General features: G+C 41.4%; 1 protein-coding gene across 8 annotated transcripts in view; it reads right to left on the reverse strand.

Moving 5' to 3' along the window:
• Nucleotides 1-24,348, reverse strand: part of LOC139621818 (neurexin-3b) — a 290,171-nt gene that overhangs the window by 28,922 nt on the left and 236,901 nt on the right. For 5 of the 8 annotated variants that reach the window (XR_011691090.1, XM_071478690.1, XM_071478687.1 and 2 more), the window contains 3 exons: nucleotides 15,908-16,079; nucleotides 5,620-5,709; nucleotides 3,576-3,886 (listed from right to left, as the gene is read on the reverse strand). Coding sequence is in view for 7 of the 8 variants with exons in the window: in XM_071478690.1 (XP_071334791.1) it covers nucleotides 3,576-3,886; nucleotides 5,620-5,709; nucleotides 15,908-16,079 (573 nt within the window). In the remaining variant the exon portion in view is untranslated. The remainder of the gene's footprint in view (nucleotides 1-3,575; nucleotides 3,887-5,619; nucleotides 5,710-15,907; nucleotides 16,080-24,348) is intronic. The other 3 variants (XM_071478691.1, XM_071478689.1, XM_071478688.1) reach the window with 1 other exon arrangement.

The raw sequence follows: 24,348 nt of genomic DNA on the forward strand, positions 1-24,348 counted from the left end.
GGTCTCAGACCATTTATAACATTCATAAAGAAACGGATGCGATACAGCAATTGCTTGCAATTGCTTACAATTGCTAGTGTAGTGGTTTGGAAAATGATGCCATGACCATGATCCTCAGACAGCAGCAGACTTCATTTAATGGAAAATCAGATTACAAAAATATTCTGTATGGCTGATTAACCTTTGCTGAAAAACCTCTCAGTACTTAAAGACGCTGATTATGGCTGAGCTGATTAAGAGGACCATTCATTTGACATTTTCTGACTTTGTCTTTAAGCTGATTTTTAAGATACATAAGGCCCTGAAGTATTTCTGTATCAAGTTAATAATAAGAAATCAAAGTTGCAAACACATCTTTATTAAGACTGACTGACTCTATCAAGACTGTGTGTGGCTGTGGTTTCATTACATGGTTTGACTGTCATCACTTTCAAATTTTGATTGTTGCACTGAAATATGTGACACTATGATTTCCCCACAGAAGCCCACCCACCTCAAACCAGAGAGAAGAGAGAGTGCTAAGAAAAACACAAATACAGAATCCTGTTATGTGAAGTAACAAAAATGGTTCTGGATTTGGCAGAAAACATTGTGTTCACGTAAGATGACACTGCTCAGAGTAAAAAGGAGACTGAGAAAACAGGTTTTCAGGACTAGAAGTGGTGCACTGCATAAAAAGCTACTGTTTGGTGTAATAGTCTTATTATAACAAACAGTATTATTTACTTAATGATTTCTAAAAAACACAATCTCCCGTAATTAACCTGTGTTTTTCTAAAGCCATATTGTTGAGGCTCTTCCTCCTCTGGTTTAGGGATTTTCACAAAAAAATGATTTTTAAACTGGGTCGATCAGTTTAAACTGACATATAAAAACCGGATATTTGTCTTATATATTTTCAAAATCAGATTCCACATGTTATATTTCCAATAAATTCCCAACATATTTTCAAAATAAATAAGAAAACAATCATTTACTCAGACTTTGAGTTGAGCTGAGGTGAAATCTTTAAAATGTCCACGCTAATCCTTAGTCCCCCGGTTGACTGTTTGACCCACAGAGTGGCTAAGTAACAGAGACAGAGAGCGAGAGGGAGAGCAAAAGAGAAAGAAACGTGTGTGTCGTGTCGGTGCGTCCCTGCGGAGCTATCATTAATTAAGCATGAGATTGGTTCTCTTCACTTCCCACCCCTGTCTTTCATTCTGTTGATCCTGAGATGTCGAGGGATTCGCCACTTCTCACCTCTGAAAAAGAAGCAAGTGTTGGTGAGGTGGACCAAAAATAGATGTGTGAAAAGATACCAAAACACACACACACCCTACTCCTTAAACACTGTGTCAGGTGCCTATAGCTCTCTGTCAGCACTGCAATACATCACTAATGATAGCTCAACTCCCTCTACTCCCCGGCCCTGAGGGGTGGAGAAATCTGCCAGACAGGTACAGGTCCTCTCCCTACCTCTCACGCCACATATTTGACAGCCAACAGGGGAACTGTAAAATTAAAGGGCTTGGCAAATGAAATTCTGTGACACTGCAGTGTGAATAAAGGCAGATGCTGCGAGGGGAACGAACAAGGTGCGATCTCAGAAGCAGCACAAAAGTGAAGTGAAAAGTCAGCGAGGGCAAAAAAAAAAACCAAAAACCCTATTTTTTATTTTTAAGTGACAAAAGCGCAGTATCTTGTATCTAACAGCCTCATCCGGGGTATTGACAGAAGAGGTATCACATCATCATTTCACCTTGAAATGGAGAGTGATTCATATAAAAGCATTTCATAGCACACAGAACTTTATTGACTCCCTTTGATATAAATAGTGTATGACAGTAAATGCCATGTTCCCAGAGATGCCACGTTATTTTTCCTTATCTGATGTGACCTTGTTGATTGTGCTGGAGACAGTGGTGTAATGTATCTCAACTCAGCCATCATCATCATCATCACAGATCACTGATGCCACACAAACGGAGTATGACTATGGACTGCTCTACTTTTGCTCCAGACCTTCAAACCCCAAATATGACAGTTTGACACCAGGTCTCCCTGTGTCAGTTCTGTCCAAATCACAGGGTACTTAGCGGCTCTGACTCTGGTCTCCCCATACCTGCACCGACAGAGACATACAAGTGACAACACTGACATGAAAGGCCGTCATCACTGCACGCCAGGCAATCCGCTGTCGAGGTGAAGAGGCTGATAACAGTAGTCCCTGTTTGTCGTCCACCAACCAACCTCTTCCCCCCAACCCTGTCTCACCCGTGAGGGAGAGTTATTGCTTTAATATGAACAACGAATGGTTCAATTTGTCCTCTGGGTGTCAAAGAACTGCTCCGTGTGATTACTTTCTTGGCACGGCAGTAACATTCATTGGCTTGGACTCAGGACGTATTGGAGAAAGGCCTCTGTTAGGCTGGGCCGGGTGAGTGACAGATAGAGACAGACAGAGACAGAAAGAGAGGGAAATGTAGAGAAAGAGAGCAGTGGCGATGCCGGATTTGCACACCTCAATGAACAGCAGCACTTCAATCCTCGATAGAATGAGAAATACAGTATCCTGACCTTGAGTGATTTAGCTGGGAAAAAAGCAGCGTGGCTACAATCCACCCACGCTCAGCCACAAAACACATAAAAAACTGGAATGAGTGGAAAGAGGATTTTTTTTTTTTTTTTTGACACTTCACTTTGTCAATTTCTAAACCTGATTATCAACAAAACAAAACATTTAGCCCACAGATAGCTGTGTTCCACACAACTCAGAAAGCCAGTGTCTGAAGTATTCAAATCTCCCACCCAGGAAAATCCAACTGAACGCCACACTGCACCACACTCTGAGGGGTAAACAGTGGATTTAAGATCATTTATGATATCAAAGGAAGGGTTTGTCATTTAGGGAAATACAATCATTTGCTTTCTTGCTGATAGTGAGATCAGAAGACCAATAGCGCTGTCATGTCTGGATGCTAAATATGAAGCCAGCAGGCAGTTATCTTAGCTTATTTAACACATAATCCCCTGCAAGACAGCAAAATGTCATTTTTACACTTTGGTTTCTGAGTTTGAAGCTTTTAATTAGAGAGAGATGCTGGTAGGTGGATTATGTTACCTTTGAACAGCGCTAAACTGCTGTTTTCCCCTGTCCCCTGTCTTGTGCTAAACTAAACTAACCACCTGCTGGCTTTAGTTTCTCACTCTGCAAGAAAACAAATCAGTCATTCCCAAAATGTAAAACGTCCTTTAAAATAATGATTTAAAAAAATATTAAAAAGCATTTTCCACTCAGATTTCCTTTGAAATCCCCGGCATTCAGAGATCTGGTTACACCAATTATGCACAAAATAGCACAGTTAGCATGTGCACTGTAGTTCTTGAACATCTCAAGAATGTCCATGTTTCTTCCCTGTTTTATTGGGTTTTTTCAGTTATTGGAGCACACAGAGATCAGAGGTTGAAACTTCTGACTTCGAATTGGATCTGATACCAATTCAGTTTCATTTCTGCATTTGAAAGAGAAAACAGATAAACACACATGCACTCCTTCTGTATCTCCCCACGACTCTCATCAGTTGCTGCTGTACCTGAATAGTGGGTGGTGAGCGCTGTTTCCTGGTGGTCGTGGTGGACAGGGTGGTGGTGGTCTCGATAAAGGTGGTGGACATCTCAGGCGGTACCGAGGTGGTGGTACGTGCTGCGCCACGACTGGCCGGGACGTCGCCCACCAGCCGCACACTGCCGTTCACCTTGATGTTGGCGTGGCCCTCGGCGGCCATGTTGAGGACTTTGAGGCCATTGTAGTAGAGGCCGGAGAGCTGGCCCTGGTAGGGCCGCTTCCGGTCGTTTCCGCCAATGGAGATGGTGGCCTGGGTGTTGAAGATTGTCAGCTGCCGGCCTGGTTCAGGAGGGAGGAAGGACTGTTAATACGTGTTTGAGGCAGGAGGAAGGAATAATGTGAAGTGACAGATAAGGCTGTTATAAAAGGCACTAGATTTTGACATGCACCTTTACGAGCGTCTATACTTCAACTGCAAAGTAGATGCAGCGATAAAAGGTTAAGCATGTATGTTAAAACTCTATATATTACTTAACTGCTTGATTCAATGAGAGTGGATGAAATTACAACTGTAATGGTGATGTAACATGCTTTTACACTGAGAAAAAGTAGGTATCAGTTCACAACAACCCCACCTTTCTGTTCTTTTTAAAAGACTGCAGCTAGATGTCAAGAGTAGGAAGGCTTTTTCTTTTGATATATAAGAAAAAGCACCACTGAAAGAGACTACTAATGCTGAAAACAACAGACACTATGCAGCTATAGCAGCAATATCATAAAGTCAACACATGCAGGTGGGAAAAAAAATACTGGGACAAGGACACTCTTAATATTCTCTGGACAAAACAGTGGACTCATGCCGTAAAATGATTAATAAATATGTATACAGGCTTTGGCATATTATGATAAAGTATGAGCAATACACACTCACTACATGTCATGGTGAATTTCATTAGGAGAAGCCTAAATATCATTGTCAAAACACGCTGCTCATGCATTAATTATGAAATGAAAATACACAACTTTCACAATAAAGGAATCATAATTAAAAATCTCATTGTATAATTTACAGGCACATAGCACTGCAAGCTTGTTGCATTCTCGGCATCTGCACAATTATAATACATAATACATTGGGCATGGAATGACAGGGACAGGACATTCATATCACAGAAGCGAAAATGAAATAGCATGTGTGGAGTCATGCATGCAGCAGTAATGGGATTCTTCAGACCTGTCTGTGTTTTAGCAGTTGTTAAAGGGACTTTATAATCAGGTTAAGATGTTTACGTGCAATGAACTTTAAATGCAGTTTATAATGATATTATGTTGAAGGAGGTAAATCTCAAAACGCACCAAAATAAAAAAAAAAAGAAGAAGAAAAAAAAGTAGGGGGAGCAGACTTTTTAAATCCCCAGCAAAAATGTTAAACATAGACGAGGTGCTGACTTGATAATCTGAGTGAGAAAGCAGAAGTCTATCGGGGCGCAGTGCACCATGGCACGCTTTGCGTCAAAAAGGCTCCAATTAGCTCTCCATCGCCAAACAAGTGAGGATTTTATAGTGTGTGATGTGTATAACTACAATCAGATCAATTACAGCAGGGAAAGGTACCTGCTGTTTGGAAAGTTTTCAGGGGGATATGCCCACTGATTGGTTTGTTCTCAAACATTGCAGAGGATTTGAGCCAAGGGAGCAAATTCTCCTCTCAAAACAATCGGCCTACTGTTGCAGCATAGATAATGCCTTCTCCAAGTCAATTTTGCACAGAAGATTAGGAACACTTGATACATTAAATCTCGTGGCTGCACCATTTATAAAATCTCTTCTCAGTCCCTTTAACTGGACACCATGAGTCAACAGAATTTAAAAAGATGACAATGACAAAAAAGGGGGAAAAAATAAATAAAAACAAAGGAAAGGAAAGTACAAAAAGTACGGTTTACTGTTTTACTTGTTTTTTTAAATGGTTTAAGGGATGGTTATTCATTCTCAGAGGTCGAGGGGGAACAAGCCGATGAAATGACAGAAAATCAAAAGAAAAACATTCTAGAAGTTCAATAAAGATTTACCTTTCTCCTGAAGCCAATCTTCTACTGGCCGGGTATATTTGAACGGGATTTTCTTATTTGCCATTTGATAGCGCTCAATGTCGCTGTTGCCTTTAAAGTTTGAGAGTTTAACAAACAGCTTGAAACAGGTGGCAACAGCAACAGACATCACACATTTATACACTGGTTTATATTGAGTTTTATCTTTGTTTAGAAATATTTATAGAAGCTTTATGATGAGTTTTTTTTTTTTTTTACCAAGAAGATTAACTTTAGTTTAATTTTTTAAGATTCATATTTATAAAGCACACTCCACACCAATATTTAAGAAAATATCTATGGATTAAAAGCACAGCACATATATAGTCAAGGAAACAACAAACTGCATCAATAACCTGCAACAAGGTAAAAATACAGGAAATGCATCACAGTCTACATAACAAGTCCTAATAATACATTTATCATATTTCATTGTAAAGACAAAAGGAGGGTTATCAAGTGGTTAAAAAGGTAGACATGTATTAACTGCCTTTCTCTGAAGCAACATGGAGGTAATTTATGTGCACTAATTCTTCCCACTGGACACCACCCGCTTTTACATTTCAAGGGCCAATGAATGATTTGGTTTAGTAGCTCATTTAGAGGAAAAGGAGCTGTGCAGCAGGTTTGCAGGGAAGGGTGGGGGCACTGTTCGAGGAGGAAGTGGTAATTTGAGGTACTGCGGGCCCATTGGGAGGGAAGTCCCATAGTGACACAGATTTGAAGAGGACAATGCATACAAATGAGATCATTACTGACGTGGTAGGAGGCCTTTTGGGTAAAAAAAGCGCTATGCCCCAGCTGCCACATTCTCCTCTTCTGAGACCATGGCTAACGTGTTCCAGGTATATGGGAATAAAAGATAACAGACTAGCTTTTACAGGGGAATGTTGTGTGTATATATTATTTCTGGCATGATAAGATTTCTCGTTTTGTATATGCCAAGATGCAATATTTTGTCTGACAATCACAGGAGCAGTCCCTCTGAGAGCCACCGTGAGTCTGTCGACACTGACAACTTGAGACGTACAGCTCTGTCTTCAAACACTTTGAGGTATCACAAAAGAGTGTGAAGGCTGTGTAGAATTATGAATGACACCATGATGTCACTCAGTACCCAGGTGGGAAGGTATTTGGAGGAAAAAAAAAAAGGTGCTGCCGCGGCATCGTTTATAACACAACTGAAAGGGCAAGGCTTCATAATAATTGTGAGAAAAGACCTCCTGGAAATGTGTCCAGTTTGGCTGCGAGAATTCTCTCAGGTGACTGAACTGTTTACAACATCATTCACACACACACACACACACACACACACACACATACACACAGAAACACATAAGCACACACAGAAAGACACACAAACACACATAGTTGTTTTACTCGACTTGGGGGGAACTGTCATTGACATAATGCCTTCCCTTGCCCATTACTCTAAGCTTAACCATCACAACTGAAGCCTGATCCTAACCCTACCCCTAACACCAAGTCTTTAGCCATTTAAACCATTGAACCATTGTGAACTCAAGCATTTTGGTCACATAAAGCTACTGGACCCCACAAGCATAGTGGTTGCTCCTGATTTTTGGACCTCACGAATATAGTAAAACAAGCCCACACACATTCACACATGCTCATAGAGATCCACCTGACCGAGCTTTGACATCATGCGTATCCTCTATACCCAGAGGTCTTTTAAAGCATTGTATTCATGTAGTCCAACCTACTGATTGAAATTATGGAGTGAATGCACCACAGTTTGTATTGAATTATTAAATTTCATTAAGCCACTTACACTCCAGAGTAGTTAGGTAAATCATAAGCTTGCCTCCATTTCCTCCTGCATCTCTCAGTTCTATCTTTCCATCATTCCTTTCTACCTTTTCGTATTCAGAGAGAGACCAGGCAAGAGCTCAGTTCTTAGCCAGCAGGGAGGGAGTGTGGATATGGCTGCAAGGGAGCTCAAGGAGCTAAAGGACTGTGTGTGCAGCGTGCCAGCAGGTTAATCAGCAACTAGCAGGACTCCCTCCCCATTCCTTTGATCTCAAGCAGGTGTCGGGTGGCAACCAAACACACTTTGCTCTGGACAAGGGCCACAGAGGGAGGCATGATGGTTGTATGTGAAACCAAGGCGACAGACAGAAAGGTTAGGGGTTTTGAGGACTGGGGTGCGAATAACAGGGGAGGGAGGACCACCACCATCTCGAAAACGTGACTGCAATCTCTCCAACATGTATCTTTTGCTAAATAGACCACACTGTTATTTAGCTGGAGTGAAATCACATCTGGAACCAAGAAAGAGTGGGGTTTAAGCTTGCTGGGCATTGCTAATGGCGTGGTCTCAGGTATAGCTCTTACATTGTTCTGGGTGATTAATGAGGTGACAGTCCCCCCTGTAATGAATACACCACAAGCTAATTGTCCAACTAATGAGAAAAATCTCTCTAGTTTGTCAATTTGATATTCAATTTCCAAAGGTGACTTCAGAACGGATGACCTTGCCAATAAAAGCACTATTGTTTATTATAAAATCACTCTGCCTTCAAGGTTTTTTTTTTTTTGCCAAAGCAGAGTGGACAGATATTTCCTCTCAGATTTTTCATCAACCTTTCAGTTTACTGGAGGGAAGAGGAAAGTGCAATTTAGCACCATTATGGGTTTGATGTTTTGTCACCATCACACAGCCAATGTTACTGGAACCAAAATCCATATTTCAGTTTTTGGGTCACTCACATACAATACATGCACGCTTCAACCTAGATTTCTATGTTCGCAAGGGTAATTTTGGTGTTTTGTATTTTAATGTATGTTTACTTCCGTTTTGCGTTTATAAAGGTCTGGCTATGAACTCCCTTAATTGCTTTGGAGCAATATGTTGAGGCAGGACATTAGACAGTGAGGGATCAGTCTGAATGTGAGCTTATGTAGCTTTTTAAATAAGAAGTAACACAGTTTTATTTGTACAGATAAAAAAGTTGACTTCATAAGCAATAAAACAAACCCTCACTCATTTCAATACTCTCAGGGTTTTGGCAGCTACAGCCTGACTTGATCTGGTATGAGCAGTAGCTAATGGTGGCTAATATTAGCTAACGTTAGCAGTGTGGTTTGTGGCTAACTACTATGTGTTCTACTTTGGCATTATATATTGGTGCACATGTACTTTACCATCTTGAGCAAATACATCAAGTTATTTATATTCATTTTTAAAAAAATGTTATTTTATTCTATTTTTAGATAGTCATGCTAACATCTGACAGCGGTAAACAGATTATAGACAAATCAGCCCTCTAAGCTAACACATCTACTGGCTCATTTATAGATCTTTTTTTTCTTTTGATATATAAACTAATAATAGAAAATAAATAATATCAGGAATAAATACATTTTCTTGTTTTTATGCTAATGTTACACCACAATTTATTATTTACCATTATCCTGTTATTGCCACCTATTGCCAAAGTTGTGGCTGCTAAAATTACATATGATGGCTTTAAGTGTAAATGGTCCATTTGTTTGTACTGGCACAAAGATAGGTTTCTTTTGGTTGGTGTTTTTAGTGAAGCCTGATAATGAAGCATGAGGTCACTACAGAAGATAGATGCACTGTTTTCCTGGAAGTTCAAGTAGCCATTTAATGGGATCTTAAAAGACCCTCAAAACAAGTTTTTCTTACTCAGTTTTTTGTTTTTTTAAATCAGCAACGGGGTCCTACATGAACACACACCAATTGAGCAATATTTAAATCAAAATGTGATGATGGTTGTTTATATACACATTTTTCCTGATTTTTTTTTTAACAACATACAGTCTCAGAATATATGCTGATGCATTACACGTTTTAAGGCATGGATTGGTACATTCAAGTGGTTTAATGCAAACTTTTTTAATGCTAAAGAAAGGCCTACATATTACTGAATGAAGCAGCTAATTTTTGACACTTTTTTATGTTTGCTTGTGTGTCTTTTAGCCATAATGCATGCCTTCACCGTTTTTCTCCCCCAGCCAAAACAATGTCTAAATGTTTGGTGGCAGCTATTCAGTCAACACAAACACTGGCACGGCGACAGTCGTCTGCTGGTTTGTTGCTTCGTTTTATTCAGTTTGCTTGCCAGACTAATCTCACTGTGGGGTTCCATCACGGGGCCGGTGCTGAGAGTGCATCAAAACTGTGAAAATGGCTACCGTGACATACTCCTGGCATTTTCTCCATTTGGGGATGATAAGTACATTTGATATACCGCGGCCCTGTCCAAAAATCATCATTCTGCGGCTCAGCACCATAGCTAGCTGTTGCAGCCGCTGGTTATGAATATCCTGCACCACCCACCTGCTTTCCAATCTACACCTGACTTTCATCTTTGTCTCTCCTCCTCTCTCTCCCTGGCTATTCATCCATCTTCTCAAGTTTCTCTCTATTCTCTCTTTCCCTTCAGCCCATCATCCACCCAACTATCCTCTGCTCCTTCATCTACTCGTTGCTGTTCTCTTTCTCTCTGTCTCTCTCTGGTGCAATCAGCCCTCTTTGCTCTTCTTGGCTGAATCAGGCTTCTTCAGCTACAGCCACAATTCTGGTGTCATTTATCTACATTCCACTCACTCTCTATTCTCTTTCTCTTCTTTTCTTCTCTACCCATCTGTCTATATGTCAGCTGTTCCTCTCTTTTGTCAACTTATTCCTGTCATCTACTCCATTAAATGTTTCTGTATTCCCTCAGTGGCTGCATTTCTTTTCTGTTCATCCATGTCCCCCTGTTTCTCCTCCTTGCTTTCCTTCTATCCTCCTTCCATTCTCTCTCAGACATCAGACAAAGCCAGGGAGTAAATTCATCATTTATCAGGTCGCTCTGAAATTTATGGTGTTGAAAGGATGAATTAGACTGGCGGCTTCTACTCTCAGCTTAGTCTGAGTTCTGAGAGCGACAGAGATTGTGTCTCAGATAGGGCTAATCATGTTTGGCCCCGGGGAGGCGTGGGGATTTATCTCGCTCCCAAGGAATTGTTTTGTCTGTGTTTCAAGACAAAGATTGGCAGATGTGTTCGATGAGCCTGTTTCAGGTTGTGGGAGTCGTAACATTGTGTGCACCAGTGCACGGATTAGGGTCTTTGTATGTTGCAGTGCCTGCATGAATCTGAAAATGAACACAAGGCCATTCTCATTATGACCAACCCTCTTGTACCCACCACAAAGGATGGAACACACACACACAAACACACTTTCCCTGAGGCCAAAGCAGAGTAGTTAGGCCAATGGTCATTCATCTGAGACAACTCCTGAACCTCAGCCAGCACTGGCAAAGTGTGATGCACAATTTCCGCCCAGCTCGGTCTAGTAATTCTTTGATTCAAAGATTCAAACTCACGCAAAAAGATCATGTAATCCAAAATCAAAGAGCACAGGGATTCAGAGTGTTATATAAGGAAATTGGAACCCTCTCGATAAACAAAGACAAGCCCCTGCAGTAATGTGGGTTGTCACAAAAGTACACAGCATTGTAGGAGAGAAGCCCTGATGAACACCGACTGAAAAAGGATGAGAAACGCGCATGGAAAAAAAGGAATTTGGGGACAAAAAAAGACTGGGGATATGACAGGGCACCGTTAGAGGGGGAGAATAATTAGAGAAAGGGAGAGAACACACACACACACACACACACACACACACACACACATACACTCAACGCCCACACGCAAACACACACTGAACACGTGTAAGCTGCAGGAGCCTGATGGAAACGCTGCTGTATGGGATCAGTGTGGGTATATTGTTCTATAGAAGAATGGGACGGTGAGGCACAGAACTCATTCTCTGCCTTATTTCCAGCATTAAAATTGCACAATTTGTATTTTGTAAAGCTATTTTGTGAAAATCACGCTGGGTAAATCGTATATTGATTAAATAATAACTTAGTGGGAATTACATCTTTGGTGCTAGTATCTTAATCACATCTCATCCTGACTCATCAATAAAAACAAAAACAGAAATAATCATTATAGTACAGTATTTCTGAGAGTTTCAGAGTGATGCCACAGTATTATGGCATCACTCTGAGAACTCCAAGTAATTGCTGAGATCTGGGAACACATAAACATTTCTTTAACAATGTCCAACGGGGCAACAAAAGTAGTCACACCATCAGGTTGCAAAAAAAAAGCCAACGGTAACAGTTTGCATCATTCAGTTATGTAATAAATTCAATCCATCAAGTTCAATGATTCACCAGCTAGTGTCAGAATTAGCTTACCTCTGTTTCGTCTAACTAGACAAGTCAACACCTGGGACACACTGCAGAGGTACCAACAGGTCTCAGGCTGATTGTTGTTCTTTCAATGTGTGTTACTCGCTCCCTCGACACTCTGTCAGGTACACCTATTCAGTCTAATGCAATCAAGTACAACAGCTCCGCTACGCTGTGTTTATTGATGAAGTCACAGTTAGTGGTGGTGTTGTAATTGGACTACATTATATTAAATTGTGTTCCTAATATTCTTCCCCTCCTCCGGTGGGCAAAACATCAGAAACACCTTTCACTACAACGCAGACCAGTTCAACACCACTGCAAACTACAACCTTAATAATGAACATTTAGTTGGATTAATACCTCTCTGAAGGTGTCATGGTAGAATTTATGTCTTAACTGTTGTGACTGGTTGTAGATAATTCAGGTAAAAGATATAAGATAGATGCAGTGCAATATGCAACAAGTGTACCTTTGTACAGAATGTAATTTTCATATTATGTGCAGATTGCCCTGCACCTAATAAAGGTTACTGCTGAACTTATTCTTCTGACCTGGACGTTGCCCACTCCACGCTGCCTTTGCATATTGGATGTTACTAATTGTGCAAATTGGAAGATCATGTCTGCTGAACCCCAACACATACTGTGGAATAGATTTTAGAGAAAATGGAGACTTTGTATTATGCCACATTCATACTTGTCCTTGTCAGTTGTCCTTGCTCCAGAGATGTACAGTAAGCACTGCGATAACATCTTTAAATGACAACTTAGTCATGTTATCTTTTGACCGGCAGCATTTTTGTTCTGTCTAATTTCATTTCCCTTTCTCTTGTTTCATAAGTCCTTTATTTTGAAATTAAATAAAATATTGAAAAATAAGATCAAGGTTTAGCCAGGTTATCAAAACCACATCATTTGATAATTTTAAAAATAAACACACCAGAAATGTCAGCAATAATCTCTTATTGCAGAAGGAAACTGTGTATGCACAACTACAGCAAGTACAGTTAAAGGTGAAGTGAACTGTTCTTTAGCAAACTTCAACGATGTTTAAATAGATGGGTTTATTAACAACTTTACCACTGACCTCTTCCAAATAATTTTAGTTAATCTGGAGGTCTGTCTGATACATATATGATCATCTGCTCACTTCCTCATCCCACCAATATAAAGATGGACATAGCACCTGTGACAGCACCCATAGGTTTCTGAGATTCTGAAGTGGTTTTGAAGCTCTGCTGAGCTCCGCTGACGCCATCTTGCCATTATTATGCATAACTTTAAGCCTTGATAAAATTTAAATGGCTGAGTCATAAAAAACGTACCCCCAGTCACAAAGGGGGAAATTATCTATAGAGATGAAAACAGTTTTTTGTACCAGGTTGTCAACATATTTATTTCTGCTGTAAACACAAGAGTAAACTGGGGTCGACTCGGTTTTGGAGCCAGCCTCAAGTGGCTTTTTGAGGAACTGCAGTTCTTGTCGCTTGCTATGTTGGCTTCATTTTTCAACCCTGGAAGTTGCCTCTTGAGTACTCCCTGTACATTCCCAGATGTCAGTAATTTACTTAGTGATCACGTTATTATCAGAGTTATGAAGCTAAGGCCCAAGTTGTAATTAATTTGAATAATCCTTTAAGAAGTTAATGGACAAGCAATAAAAATAGAAATCTGCCCAAAAATTGATCAAGTAATAATTAAAAGCAGGTCATGGTGAAAAAAACCTTCTGCTGCCATTCAAAGCAGATCCTAACACCTCTATACTTTGGTGGGCCAACTTTACAAACATCACTTTTAAAATGTCCAATTTACAAGTCACAGGCTATTTTGCAAACAGCTTTGACTGACAAGCAATCCACCAACACCTTTGTCTTCACCTATTCCCCACCAGGGAGAGAGGGCATGCCCAGATCCGGTAACTGTTTATTGAACGACCTGTGATCCTTGTGGTGGCTGCTGCCTTCAAGTTAAGTGTTGGGAGTGTGAGAAAGCAGTCGATGAGTCTGCACCCTGACATGTAATTACTCATGAGATGACAACGCCTTTACAAGGGAGGGAGGGCGGGAAAAAAAAAAAAAAAAAAAAAAATCAATCATTGTTGAATTACTATCACTGAGTGTCCTGCAAATTACCTGAGCAGAAGAGAAAAAGAAATTACCATGCATTCGATCCTCCCGACCTCAACTCCTTTCCAAGACAATGGCAGGCAGACAGAAAAGGGAACGAGCCTTGATGGGATCACTTTGAAGGAATCCAAAGCTCCAAATGAAGCCTTCTCTCTGTTGTGCATCACTTGAACTGAGACGCAAACTGTAGGGCCATTTAGCAGTCATTTCTGAATGGATGCTGGCTTTGGATTATAGATATTGACAGACTTATTGATAGAAGGTTGAGAAAACAAAGCAAAACCATTCAATGCTGATGCATGAGGCACTTTGAGATAATTATAACGGCAGCAGGGGGTCAATTGCAACCCGAAATGACTGGCCATTAAAGATGGAGAGTTCTTGTGTACTGCGGGGGCCGAGATCTAAAGGCACACGATGAAACGATCTCTGTGCAGATATGCGGTCAGTGTGAACGTGTACGTGCCGGAGACGTCACTCGTGTACATGTGCGTGCCACATGTTATGGAGTTTCTCGGTATTTTCCAGCATTACTGCGGCTATGACGCAGTTATGAAACCCGTCCGACTTTATCTGATCAAAGATAAGCGAAAGACAGCCAACGGCAAAAGAAAGCCAGAGACAGAAGAGATTAACATCACCTGCGCTGGCACTGAACCAAACCAAAACAGCATGCCAGGTCACGCCAGGAGAGGATGCTGCCCTGTCCTCGGTGCAGGCATGCAACTAGGAGCTGTAGGGCTGCTGAGACATAGGGCTGAGAAGTGAAAGGGATCAACTCCTATTTATTTGCTCCTTGCCACTGTGTAGCATCAGCATTTTTTGAAAAGTTTTTCTGTTTCTTTATCAGGTGTTTTATTTTAGCTCGTGATGCACAGTTGTGTTCCTGCTCACGTTAGCCGCACGTCTTTGCAGCGTAACACTATTTAATCTTCAACATTATCTATTTATTCTACACCTGTTTCTGTCCAATTGTGTTGTGCCGCTGTGGCGCAATTGTACCTCGGAGATCAATGAAGTTTCATATTATCTTTTGTCATCCCAACTTCTCTTTGCCTCAACTGCCACTTTGTGCCCACGTTGCTTCCCTGTGCATCTGCTGTGTTTGGCTAAGTGAAATAACGAACAAGGAAACAAAGGTGGCTTCTCCTGAAGTGGCTAACAAGGAGACACAGATATCAAAGACCAGGAAAAGCAACTCAATTTAATGGAGTCTTAAATAGAAGCAGGAGGGGATTTTTTTCCCCCTTCCTTCCTCCTCTCTCTCACCCTATCTCTCATTCTCTCGCCTAGCAAGCTGAGCGGCACATCTCTGTTCCAAACAAAGGGAGTGCCTGAGCTCCCAAATGGAGCGAGCTCTGTTTGATGACCCTATTTGTATTCTGCTGCTGTGTTGCTTCTGCTGACCTGGGAATGAGAGATACAGGCAGGCAGCAGCTTTATCTGGCCAACAGGACACCCTTGGTTTCTGCCTCTATCCTCTCCTTGCTTGCCCACCTACCAAATGCCTCTTGGTCCCTTCCAATCCCTTTCCTGAAATGAACTGGCCAGATGTTGCACAGTCAATGCCTCTTGCAAGACAAAAGATTCGAGCTTGGTGTGCTCCTCTCCTGTGGAGCCAGGTGTGAGGGCATAAAAGAAGTTTTTTTTATTTTTTTTATTTTGAGGAATGGTTTGCCACAGGAGCATAAGTGTGTGCCACTAATGCAACTGCAAGCTACCTTGTCCACAGAGACGTTTTACCCAGAACAACAGGACAAGGTGAAACTTTCTGTATCAGCTGTTTTTCCTTCCTGGTGGTGCCCCTTGCTTTAACAAAAATAGGTGGTGTCCAGTGGTTTTAAGACTATAATTTCATTCTAAGTTTTCAGAATTTCATCAGAAAAAGCATTGAGGTGGACAGTACCTGTGGGAAAGTGCTCATTGACTGGCCAGTTGTCCACCTGCAAGGTGGCGTTGCCCCCGTTCCTGGTGAATCGGACCAAATGGTATTTGCCATCGTTTACCGCTGTGGTTGTCTCTTTAACACTGATGTCCACTGTCCCAATGTTGAAAGTCACACCGACTTTGCCTTGCTCCTGGAAAATAAACACAGAGAAGAAGAGCAGAGAGAGAGTTGGTGGCCTGATTTCAGCATTGAATGAATCCAAACCTTTCAATACAACATTTTACCAAACTGCCATTAAATGCAGTGAGCACGCCTTCTCAATAAGTACAAGTCACATCAAATCTGTCACGACTGTTGAAGCTGTTCAAATTTGAAAATTGGAACAGCTACTGTACCAAAATCCCACCTCCATGCATTGTTGTGCAGTAATGAATTAATTATACAATAAACTAACTGTAAAAAGTTCAATAAAGCTACTTGGATGAATGCCCTCGGCTGGTGCTAATGGTGAACTACTCAGAGAACCTGAGGACGCTAGCGCGCTACGCTTCATTATACCACTGTAATGTGATGAAAATAGGCTGCCAGCAGAGATTGTAATGATGAGTAATGCTCCCTGCAGCCTGTCACAGTAAAACTGGCAGGACAGATGCCTTTTCCGCCGCTGTCCTTACAAACTATATGAATACCATATGTTTTGTTTAGCTCCTAATGCTTAACCAGTTATACCATGAGCATAAATTGTGATGCCACCCATCATTTCCTGACTCCTCTCCCCTCGACCCCACTAATTTTCATGAGCGCTCCATTGTATTTCATTGTGCTTGTGTATTCGTGGGCATGTAGGCGTTACAAGCAAAAGATTTCAGAGCAGAGGCGTGAGGGGCTTGAGTGAGTGGCCATGGAGAAGGGCTGTGTTTTCTGTGTCATTTGTTTTAATCCCCCACAGGGAGTCTCTCAGTGTAATTACCTACTTTAGAAGCCCGGAGAAGAGGGACTGTTTCTCATAACAAAACCAAAATTAAGAAGGCTCGCACAGGGGGGCACACACACATATTGTTAATTGATCAGCTGAGACACTGGCCCTGCATGGCTGACTGTTACAGGGCAGACCCGGATAATGTCAAGCTAAATTTAAAAGCGCTCGTCAGCATGAAAGCAAGATTACAGCAACTTAAACGACACAACACTTAAACCTGCTGACCTCTATTTAATGTTACAGCCTCTTAATACTGTAGAAGAGCACTTAATAAGGCCAACCTATACTTAGCATAATCTCTCACGGTTTTACATTCTCAAATATACTACGAGTTGAGGAATATATTAAACTACCACCACGCGGTTTTTATAGAAAGCTGCAGCGCAAAGTAATAAATGAAATGTGTGATTTTATTGGTGCCAGCGTATCCTCAGACTTTTTGTTTTGTTCTTCAGCAACACATTCTGCTGAGTTAGCGCACTCTGCATTTTTGCTGTATTTATATGAAGGTGCATATATGAACTTTTGAATCAAGTTTATTCCTACATTTCCACCTTTTAAAGTAGAGCACAGAGAAAACCTTGGGGGAGAGGCGACAGGTCTCTTTTCAGCCCTCTAAATCAGGCTCCTGCTTCTTGTTTCTAAGTATCTTTTTTAAGTGCAACGGGGCAGGAGTATATTCTTGTCTTGGTTTAAGGCACAGTGCCTCCACCACAGCTAATATATCTTCAAGTTCTTAAGGAAGTAGAGAGTTGCCTAAAGTATGCAGCAAAATGTCTTTGTGCGAAACCCTGCGGTGACCGTGCATGCTGGAGTTTCCTCGACAAGTCCTTTTAACTGCCAAGACGTGTCTAGAAGACCTGCACATTATTCAATACCGCACCTGTGCTTACAGTTCAAACATCCCTTTGTCTGTTCAGGAGAAGACATACAGTACAGCATTACAACGTGGAGACCACAATGCAAGCAGTGACAGAGTGCCTCTCCTTTGTAACAATCTCCAGCTCGGCTGATAATGGAAAAAGAATGTCACCAAAGACATGAGGAAGCCATCTCCTAAAAGCCCAGGTAGAGCGCAGAGTGTGAGTCCCACGAGCAGAATATCTGAACACGCACTTAACATCTCTGTCAGAGATGCTGTAAATGGCCTCTTAATTGAAGTAGTTGTCATTAAAACTTAGAGCAACAGACAAACGCGTACAATAAAAGTGTGTGTGCACGAGTGTATCGACATGCACGCTGCTCATCTGGCAGCAGATACGCATAATCCGTGAATCCATGCACCTACACAGGCTAAAGTAAGCCCACACGCGAATATGTTGATGATTTAATGTGACAAGGTGATGTTCAGTGTGTGTGTTGTACCGTGAAAAATACTACTAAAGCATCCTGGCCCTCCTGACTAATGACAGGACCTTTCCCTGGTATGAAAAAACAACATGTCTGATGGCCAAAGCGCATACAAAGCACAGACAGACACATCAGCGCTAGTACATCCACTGTGACCTTCAGAGGCTCTGGCAGCCCTGGCTCTCCTGTGTAGTCGCATCAAAGCCACATCACCGACCCACTAATACCTACAAACAAAGACAGATCGTCACCCCCCTGGCCCTGGTACAAACAAACAACAAAACACAGCAATTGTACACCTCTGTAACCGTTGCTGAGTGCCTGCGGGCAGTGTGCAGAGAGGGATCTGTGTGTGGTGGTCTCTGTAACGGCTAAACCTCCTCCCTCTCTCTTTCCTCCTTCCTCTCTGCTCTACTCCTGTTGTCCGGCTACCCTCCCGCCTCCGCCACTGCCACCCACCCACCCACCCACCTGCCTGCCTGCCCACCCCCTCATCCCCCACGCTGCAGCAATGTTTGATTGACAGATCCAATTACGTTTTTTATTGGCCTGTCGCTTGCAAGGCGGGAAGGCACTTCATTGTCTCCCGAGCAAAGTGGGGAAAAATGGCTATTGTTCTCTTAGTGGAAAAGATGATGGCCACTGTTCTAGGCGTAAACAAATGATGCGCGGAGAATCACTTCCAAACTTACACACACTTGAATGCAAACAGACACCAAACCACACACACACAAAGTCATAGAGTGTAGTCTTACACTAAAGAAGCTTTGTGTCAGTGGCGTCACATGGCAAAATAATACAAAGCAGTGCCCAAACGTTCAATCAGTCGCCCTCACTAACTCTCTAAACAAACACTCTACATATAAAAGCACAGTACAGGAAGTGGTAATTTGCTGGTATGATGTGCTAAAGCCCTTTCATAGTCTAACATGCCCCCACACTCTCTGTCTAATGCCAATCACGAACATCGACTGTTCTACGGCCACAGGAATGGAATGAGATTATACTCGCAGTTTGTGTGTGCGTCACTTAAGTGTACAGTATGTGTGGGCATGTTGTATTCACGCTCTGTGTAACTAAGACTGATAAATGTAATTCCAGCGAGCAACCCTCCCCCCCCCAATCCCCTTCTCTGCTGCGAGCTGGCCTGGGCTTGGCACGAGGAGCTCCAGCGGTCCCACGTGACCCGGCACACACTGACATCAGTAATCAGGCCCGCCGCAATCCAATTCAGGGCCGATCAATGCCTCCAACACATGGAGCGCCCCAGGCGGAGTGAAAGAGAGAGAATCACTCAAAGCAGTGGTGGGCGATCCTGCAGACAGCCATCACAGCCCTTAGCAGACAGCTGCTGTACAGGGCACGAGCCGCTCACAACAGCCCCCATCCCCAGCTCGCTGAATGGTCATTCTGTTACGCCACAGGCAGACAGATACATACATTTGGAAGCCATTTTATGGGGGCGAGATGGGTAGAGTTAGCACATTTAGCTCTGGTGGGGAGGAAAGAGCTGACAAAAGAGCAATGGAGAAAGAGAAAGAGATGAATAAATGTATGTAGTTATGTGCCAGATATCTGCTGTACAAAGATGTGCACTGAAAGCACTTTAAGGTCAAAGAATGTTATTAAAGTGGGAGTTTTTCCCCCCACAAAAGGTATTGGATTGCATTCAAAACCTGATTGAAATCTGGTACGGGCACAGAGTAGTTGTAGTGGGATGACTCCAGTGGATCTATATTAAGTCTCAGTTGGGTAGGGAGGAAGATCTGATATCAAGAATGTGAACATGTCCCAGGGTGGGAGTTTGGGTTACATATCCACCCTTTCATCTGACATCAGTGCTCAAGTTAGCTTTTGTGGTCAGGGGCCATCAAAACTGGATCATGGAAGCAGCAGAAGTAGAATCAATAGAGTGGAGAAGCTAGGACAACGTGAGACGTGTTGGATTGATGCACCTGGCCTTCACAGCGCCAAAGCCATTTATCGTCAGTAATTGACAGAGATAACTCATAGACAGTGCAGTGATTTGTAGCTGTCTGTTCTTGTGCGTATCAGCCTCTAGAGTCAGAAATTTGCCAAAGGGTGGGATGTTACAAGCTGCTGAGGAGATGTCTCTGTGTGTGTGCTGGCCTGGATTGTACTGACAAGTTGACAGGCCCTGGGACAGACAAGAGCCTGGCATTTTTTTTTTTTTTTTTTTGTGGTCTTGAAATTGAAATTGAAAACACAATTGGTGAAATTGAAAGTCTGAGTCACAGAAGGAATGTCTCTATTTATAAAATAAATGATTAAGCCCAACAAACATATACAACTGAACAAAGTGTGAAAATTCATCCACTGACCTTGTCACACACCTGCCTGCATCTGAAAATTATGACCTAAAAAAGCCTGGTTCACCAAAATTACAAAAACATATAAAGCATACCCCAATTTGATGGAGGTAAATGGGATCTAGAGTTAAAGTCTATTTTTTTCTTGTTGTCAACAAATCCCATTGAAAGACTAAGACTACTGGTGGATTGATGTTGCCAGGAAGTATTTTCTGTGTCATTCCTCTTTGCAAAGACAATTTAAAAGACACTAATGAGCAACACTCTTACAATTAACGTGGGCACTGCAGTTTATTCTGACTCAATCCCTCATTTATTGCAAGAGGATACTGACCACTGTTGTTGTAAATACTTACTAGAGCAAAAAAATGTGTATTAATCCGCCACTGAAAATAGGTCCCTACAAATGCACTACTTAACTCCTGCTTGAGTAATGTTTGCTAAAACACTGCAGTGCCCACTTGTTTCAAGAAATCACTTGTTTCAAGTTTTCCTAAAATATGAAAGTATACATTTGTAATTTATTTTTAAACATTTACATCTTTAGTAGAACCACTGAGGAAGTCAGAAAGATACACTAATGGGTTGCTGATGTTGGTGTTTCAATGGCAGTTGTTAACCAAAAGAAAAATATATATCACAGCAGCTTCATCCTTTGATTTGTGATCTTCAAGGCGTTGAATAAGTTCATTTACAAACTTGAACACGAGTGTGTCTTTCTAAAAACAATGTCTCTGGCTATTTCTCTGAGAAAGTTGAAAACCTGGCACAGAGAGTTCTGGAGATTACACAGAGCAACAAGGTCAATAACTCCAAAAAGAGAAGTTATGACTTTTAAATGTAATTTCTCAGTGCTGTGGGCACCACAAAGAAAATTCCATTCACCAACATTGTGCCACTGTGGCAGCAGAAATCTCACAGACTGATGTCTCAAAATCTGGGCACAGATGTTTAGTACAAACATTATTTTTTTTAATGATTTGAATAAAGCTACAAATTAAGCATGTGTACTGTAACTCATGGGCAACCATCGGCTTTGTCTGGTTCTTTATAAAAGGGACATAAAGTCTTGAAAAAGAAAGAAGGGGGAGAAATATATATCTTAATGTCATGAATAAAGCTGAATTTGATATACTTGCAGTGATGCATATGAAGTGGTGCCGACAGACAAGAACCACAAAAAGCTAAAGATAAATTCTACAGTGGGACTGAATAAAACACTGCAGACACAGTTTTACTTTCTCATATAAGAAGACTTCCTGCCTTTGTACAGTGACAGGCTGAATGCACTATTAAAATAAACATTCCTCTGAAAACTGTGAAACTCCATTAATCATTAATTGGTTCAAACGTTCATTCAGACATTTATAATCAGCTGCAGAGCTGTTGTGAGAGGCGATGTGGGAGGGTACACGGCACAGAGGCCTGGTGCCTCTGAAATATTGATCACACCTAAAAGAACCCAGAGGTCTAACACAGGCTATATTTCACACCTGAGAGAGCCAGGAACAGCTTCATCGAATGGACAGGAACAAAATGGCTTCCGCCTCGCTTTACTTAGTGCTACTGTAGGTAATTGCTGTGGTAATACCAGCGAGTCCATTAGCCAGTTGGTTAATGCCCAGGAGTGCCAGGTAGTGTTAGCCCAGACTGAGGAGGAAGAGTCATTGCATTTTTAATATAAACACAAGAAGCAGCAGCGTTGCCGGGGAAGGTAATGGCTTTGACTCCTGCGCTCGGGCTCAATGTCAAACTCTGAGCCCCGCTCTTTGATCCTCTGCCGCAGAATATGAATCGCGCAGGGTCAGCCTTATCAATTATTTACACCCACTCTTTCTCTATTTCCTGTTTGTCCGCTCTTGTGGCTGTAACTTGCCCTGACACTAATGGTGGACGGCCTGGTGAAAACATTTATCAATGTTACCGCAGAGTCCTCTCCAGCTCTATACTATCACTTTCAACCTTTTGGAACTTAGAGTACTGACACTGCACTGATCCTAATCATCGCTACTTTAGTACTTTAGATACTTTACTGCATGTGTCTCGGCTGCATTGTCTCAGTAAAGTCACTGTCCCTGAAAGAACCTTTGGTTGCTGCATCCTGCACTGCCATCAAACCTGTATCTAATTTTAAGCCCTATAGTGTCTAATAGGTTTTCACCTAATGCATTTTATACAACTATAACTTCTTCTATCAGGCCAACAACATTGTGAACACCCCTTTGCAATAAACTCCTCCACAAACTGCATTTAATTAAAAAAAAAACAAAAAAACAAAAAAACATATATATATATATATATATATATATATATTACAGTTTTTCATGTGTGTACATTTCATATTTTCAAACCCTAAAAAAATATATTATTTATATATATCTTAATGCTTATTTTTTAATAAATCTCGTCTTAGTTATTAGTTTCACTCCTGCCTTTTCAGCAAAGCTTCATGAGTATGTCACCTGCATTACTTACTTTACATACCTGTATTGTCTGAGCATGCAACAGATAAAAGCTTTGAATCTTACATTTTGTCATTTATACATCACCATATTTAAGAAATTTTTGAAATGTATTAGATTTTTTGTTTTATATTCAAGTGATAAATTTGGATTGTTTGTTGCTAAAAGGAAAGAGCAGTGCTTTTGAGTCCAGAGGTTTAAGCTATTCATTTACATTATCGTAGGTTTTGACACAAACAGTATGGCTGATTAAAAGGTATCAGTACCTATCACCTTTTTCATCGTCTATATAATTATGAATCTTTCGATACATTAAATAAATATATAACCACAGACTAATTGGTCACAATATATTTTTATACATTGCAATCATAAAAAATAAAAAACACATTTATAGAGAGCAGGTTCATTTAAAGGTGTTGAGTGTTGTGCCATCTCTGTTCATGGACAGCATACGCCACAGCTGAAATAATTATAATGCATACTGCATAATTACAAGCTTGCTAAAACACAGCAGTGTGGTAAAACTTCAGCCGTGATTTTTTCATCTGCCCGACCTGCTGCTTCTCTACTTACAATGCAGGCCGCCAACAACATGGAATCAGACCGTATGCAAACTCACAGGCTTCAGTCACCAGCACCTTCGTACACACATGTTCTCAATGTGGCCACGAGTGTATCAATACTCTGCTTGGACTGATGTTTTGCAACAGCTGGAAAGAAGGTGCTGGGCATAAATCTGAAGTCTCACTGTGGCATCAGATTTGATTCCATTTACTGACTGCAGCTCTGCTCCAGCGTCCATTAAGGAAAAAGCAGGTTTTGTGTGACCTCACACTGCCTTGGGCCACATGGTCCTCACACGCCAGGGGCCTCATTTAGAAAAAAAAAAGAGCCAATGAATGGGATTTGTGCTAGATGAAATAATATGCTGTGAAAGTCCATTAGGGACTAGGCTAATGAAATTGAAACAGCTTGGTGATCAAATTAGAATCTGTTCGGCAGATATTTAATTTAATGTGCTGCTGAATTTAAGCACTTTCTGTTTGGTAGCCCCAGAATGAAACCAGCGCACGATAAATCAAGCGAGGACACAGTTCATCCTACAATCGCTCCTCTCCTCATTTTTCTGAAATGAACAATTCTCCAACGTCTATATTTGTAAAAAACCTACCTTGTCTGCTACATATTCTGAAACAAAACAGACTGAAGCTTTTGAGTAAAAACAGATGGAGAAAAAAGTAAGGACATACTACCACAGGAAAAAAAAAAAAAAATCACAAAGAGACTTTATCTTTGACCTTTCAGCATGTTTTCCCACAGAGAACACCTTCAGTC

The sequence above is a fragment of the Trachinotus anak genome, unplaced genomic scaffold, assembly GCF_046630095.1.
Source record: "Trachinotus anak isolate AG129_WGS33_773 ecotype Australia unplaced genomic scaffold, CSIRO_AGI_Tana_v1 ptg000005l, whole genome shotgun sequence".
Lineage (NCBI taxonomy): Eukaryota > Metazoa > Chordata > Actinopteri > Carangiformes > Carangidae > Trachinotus > Trachinotus anak.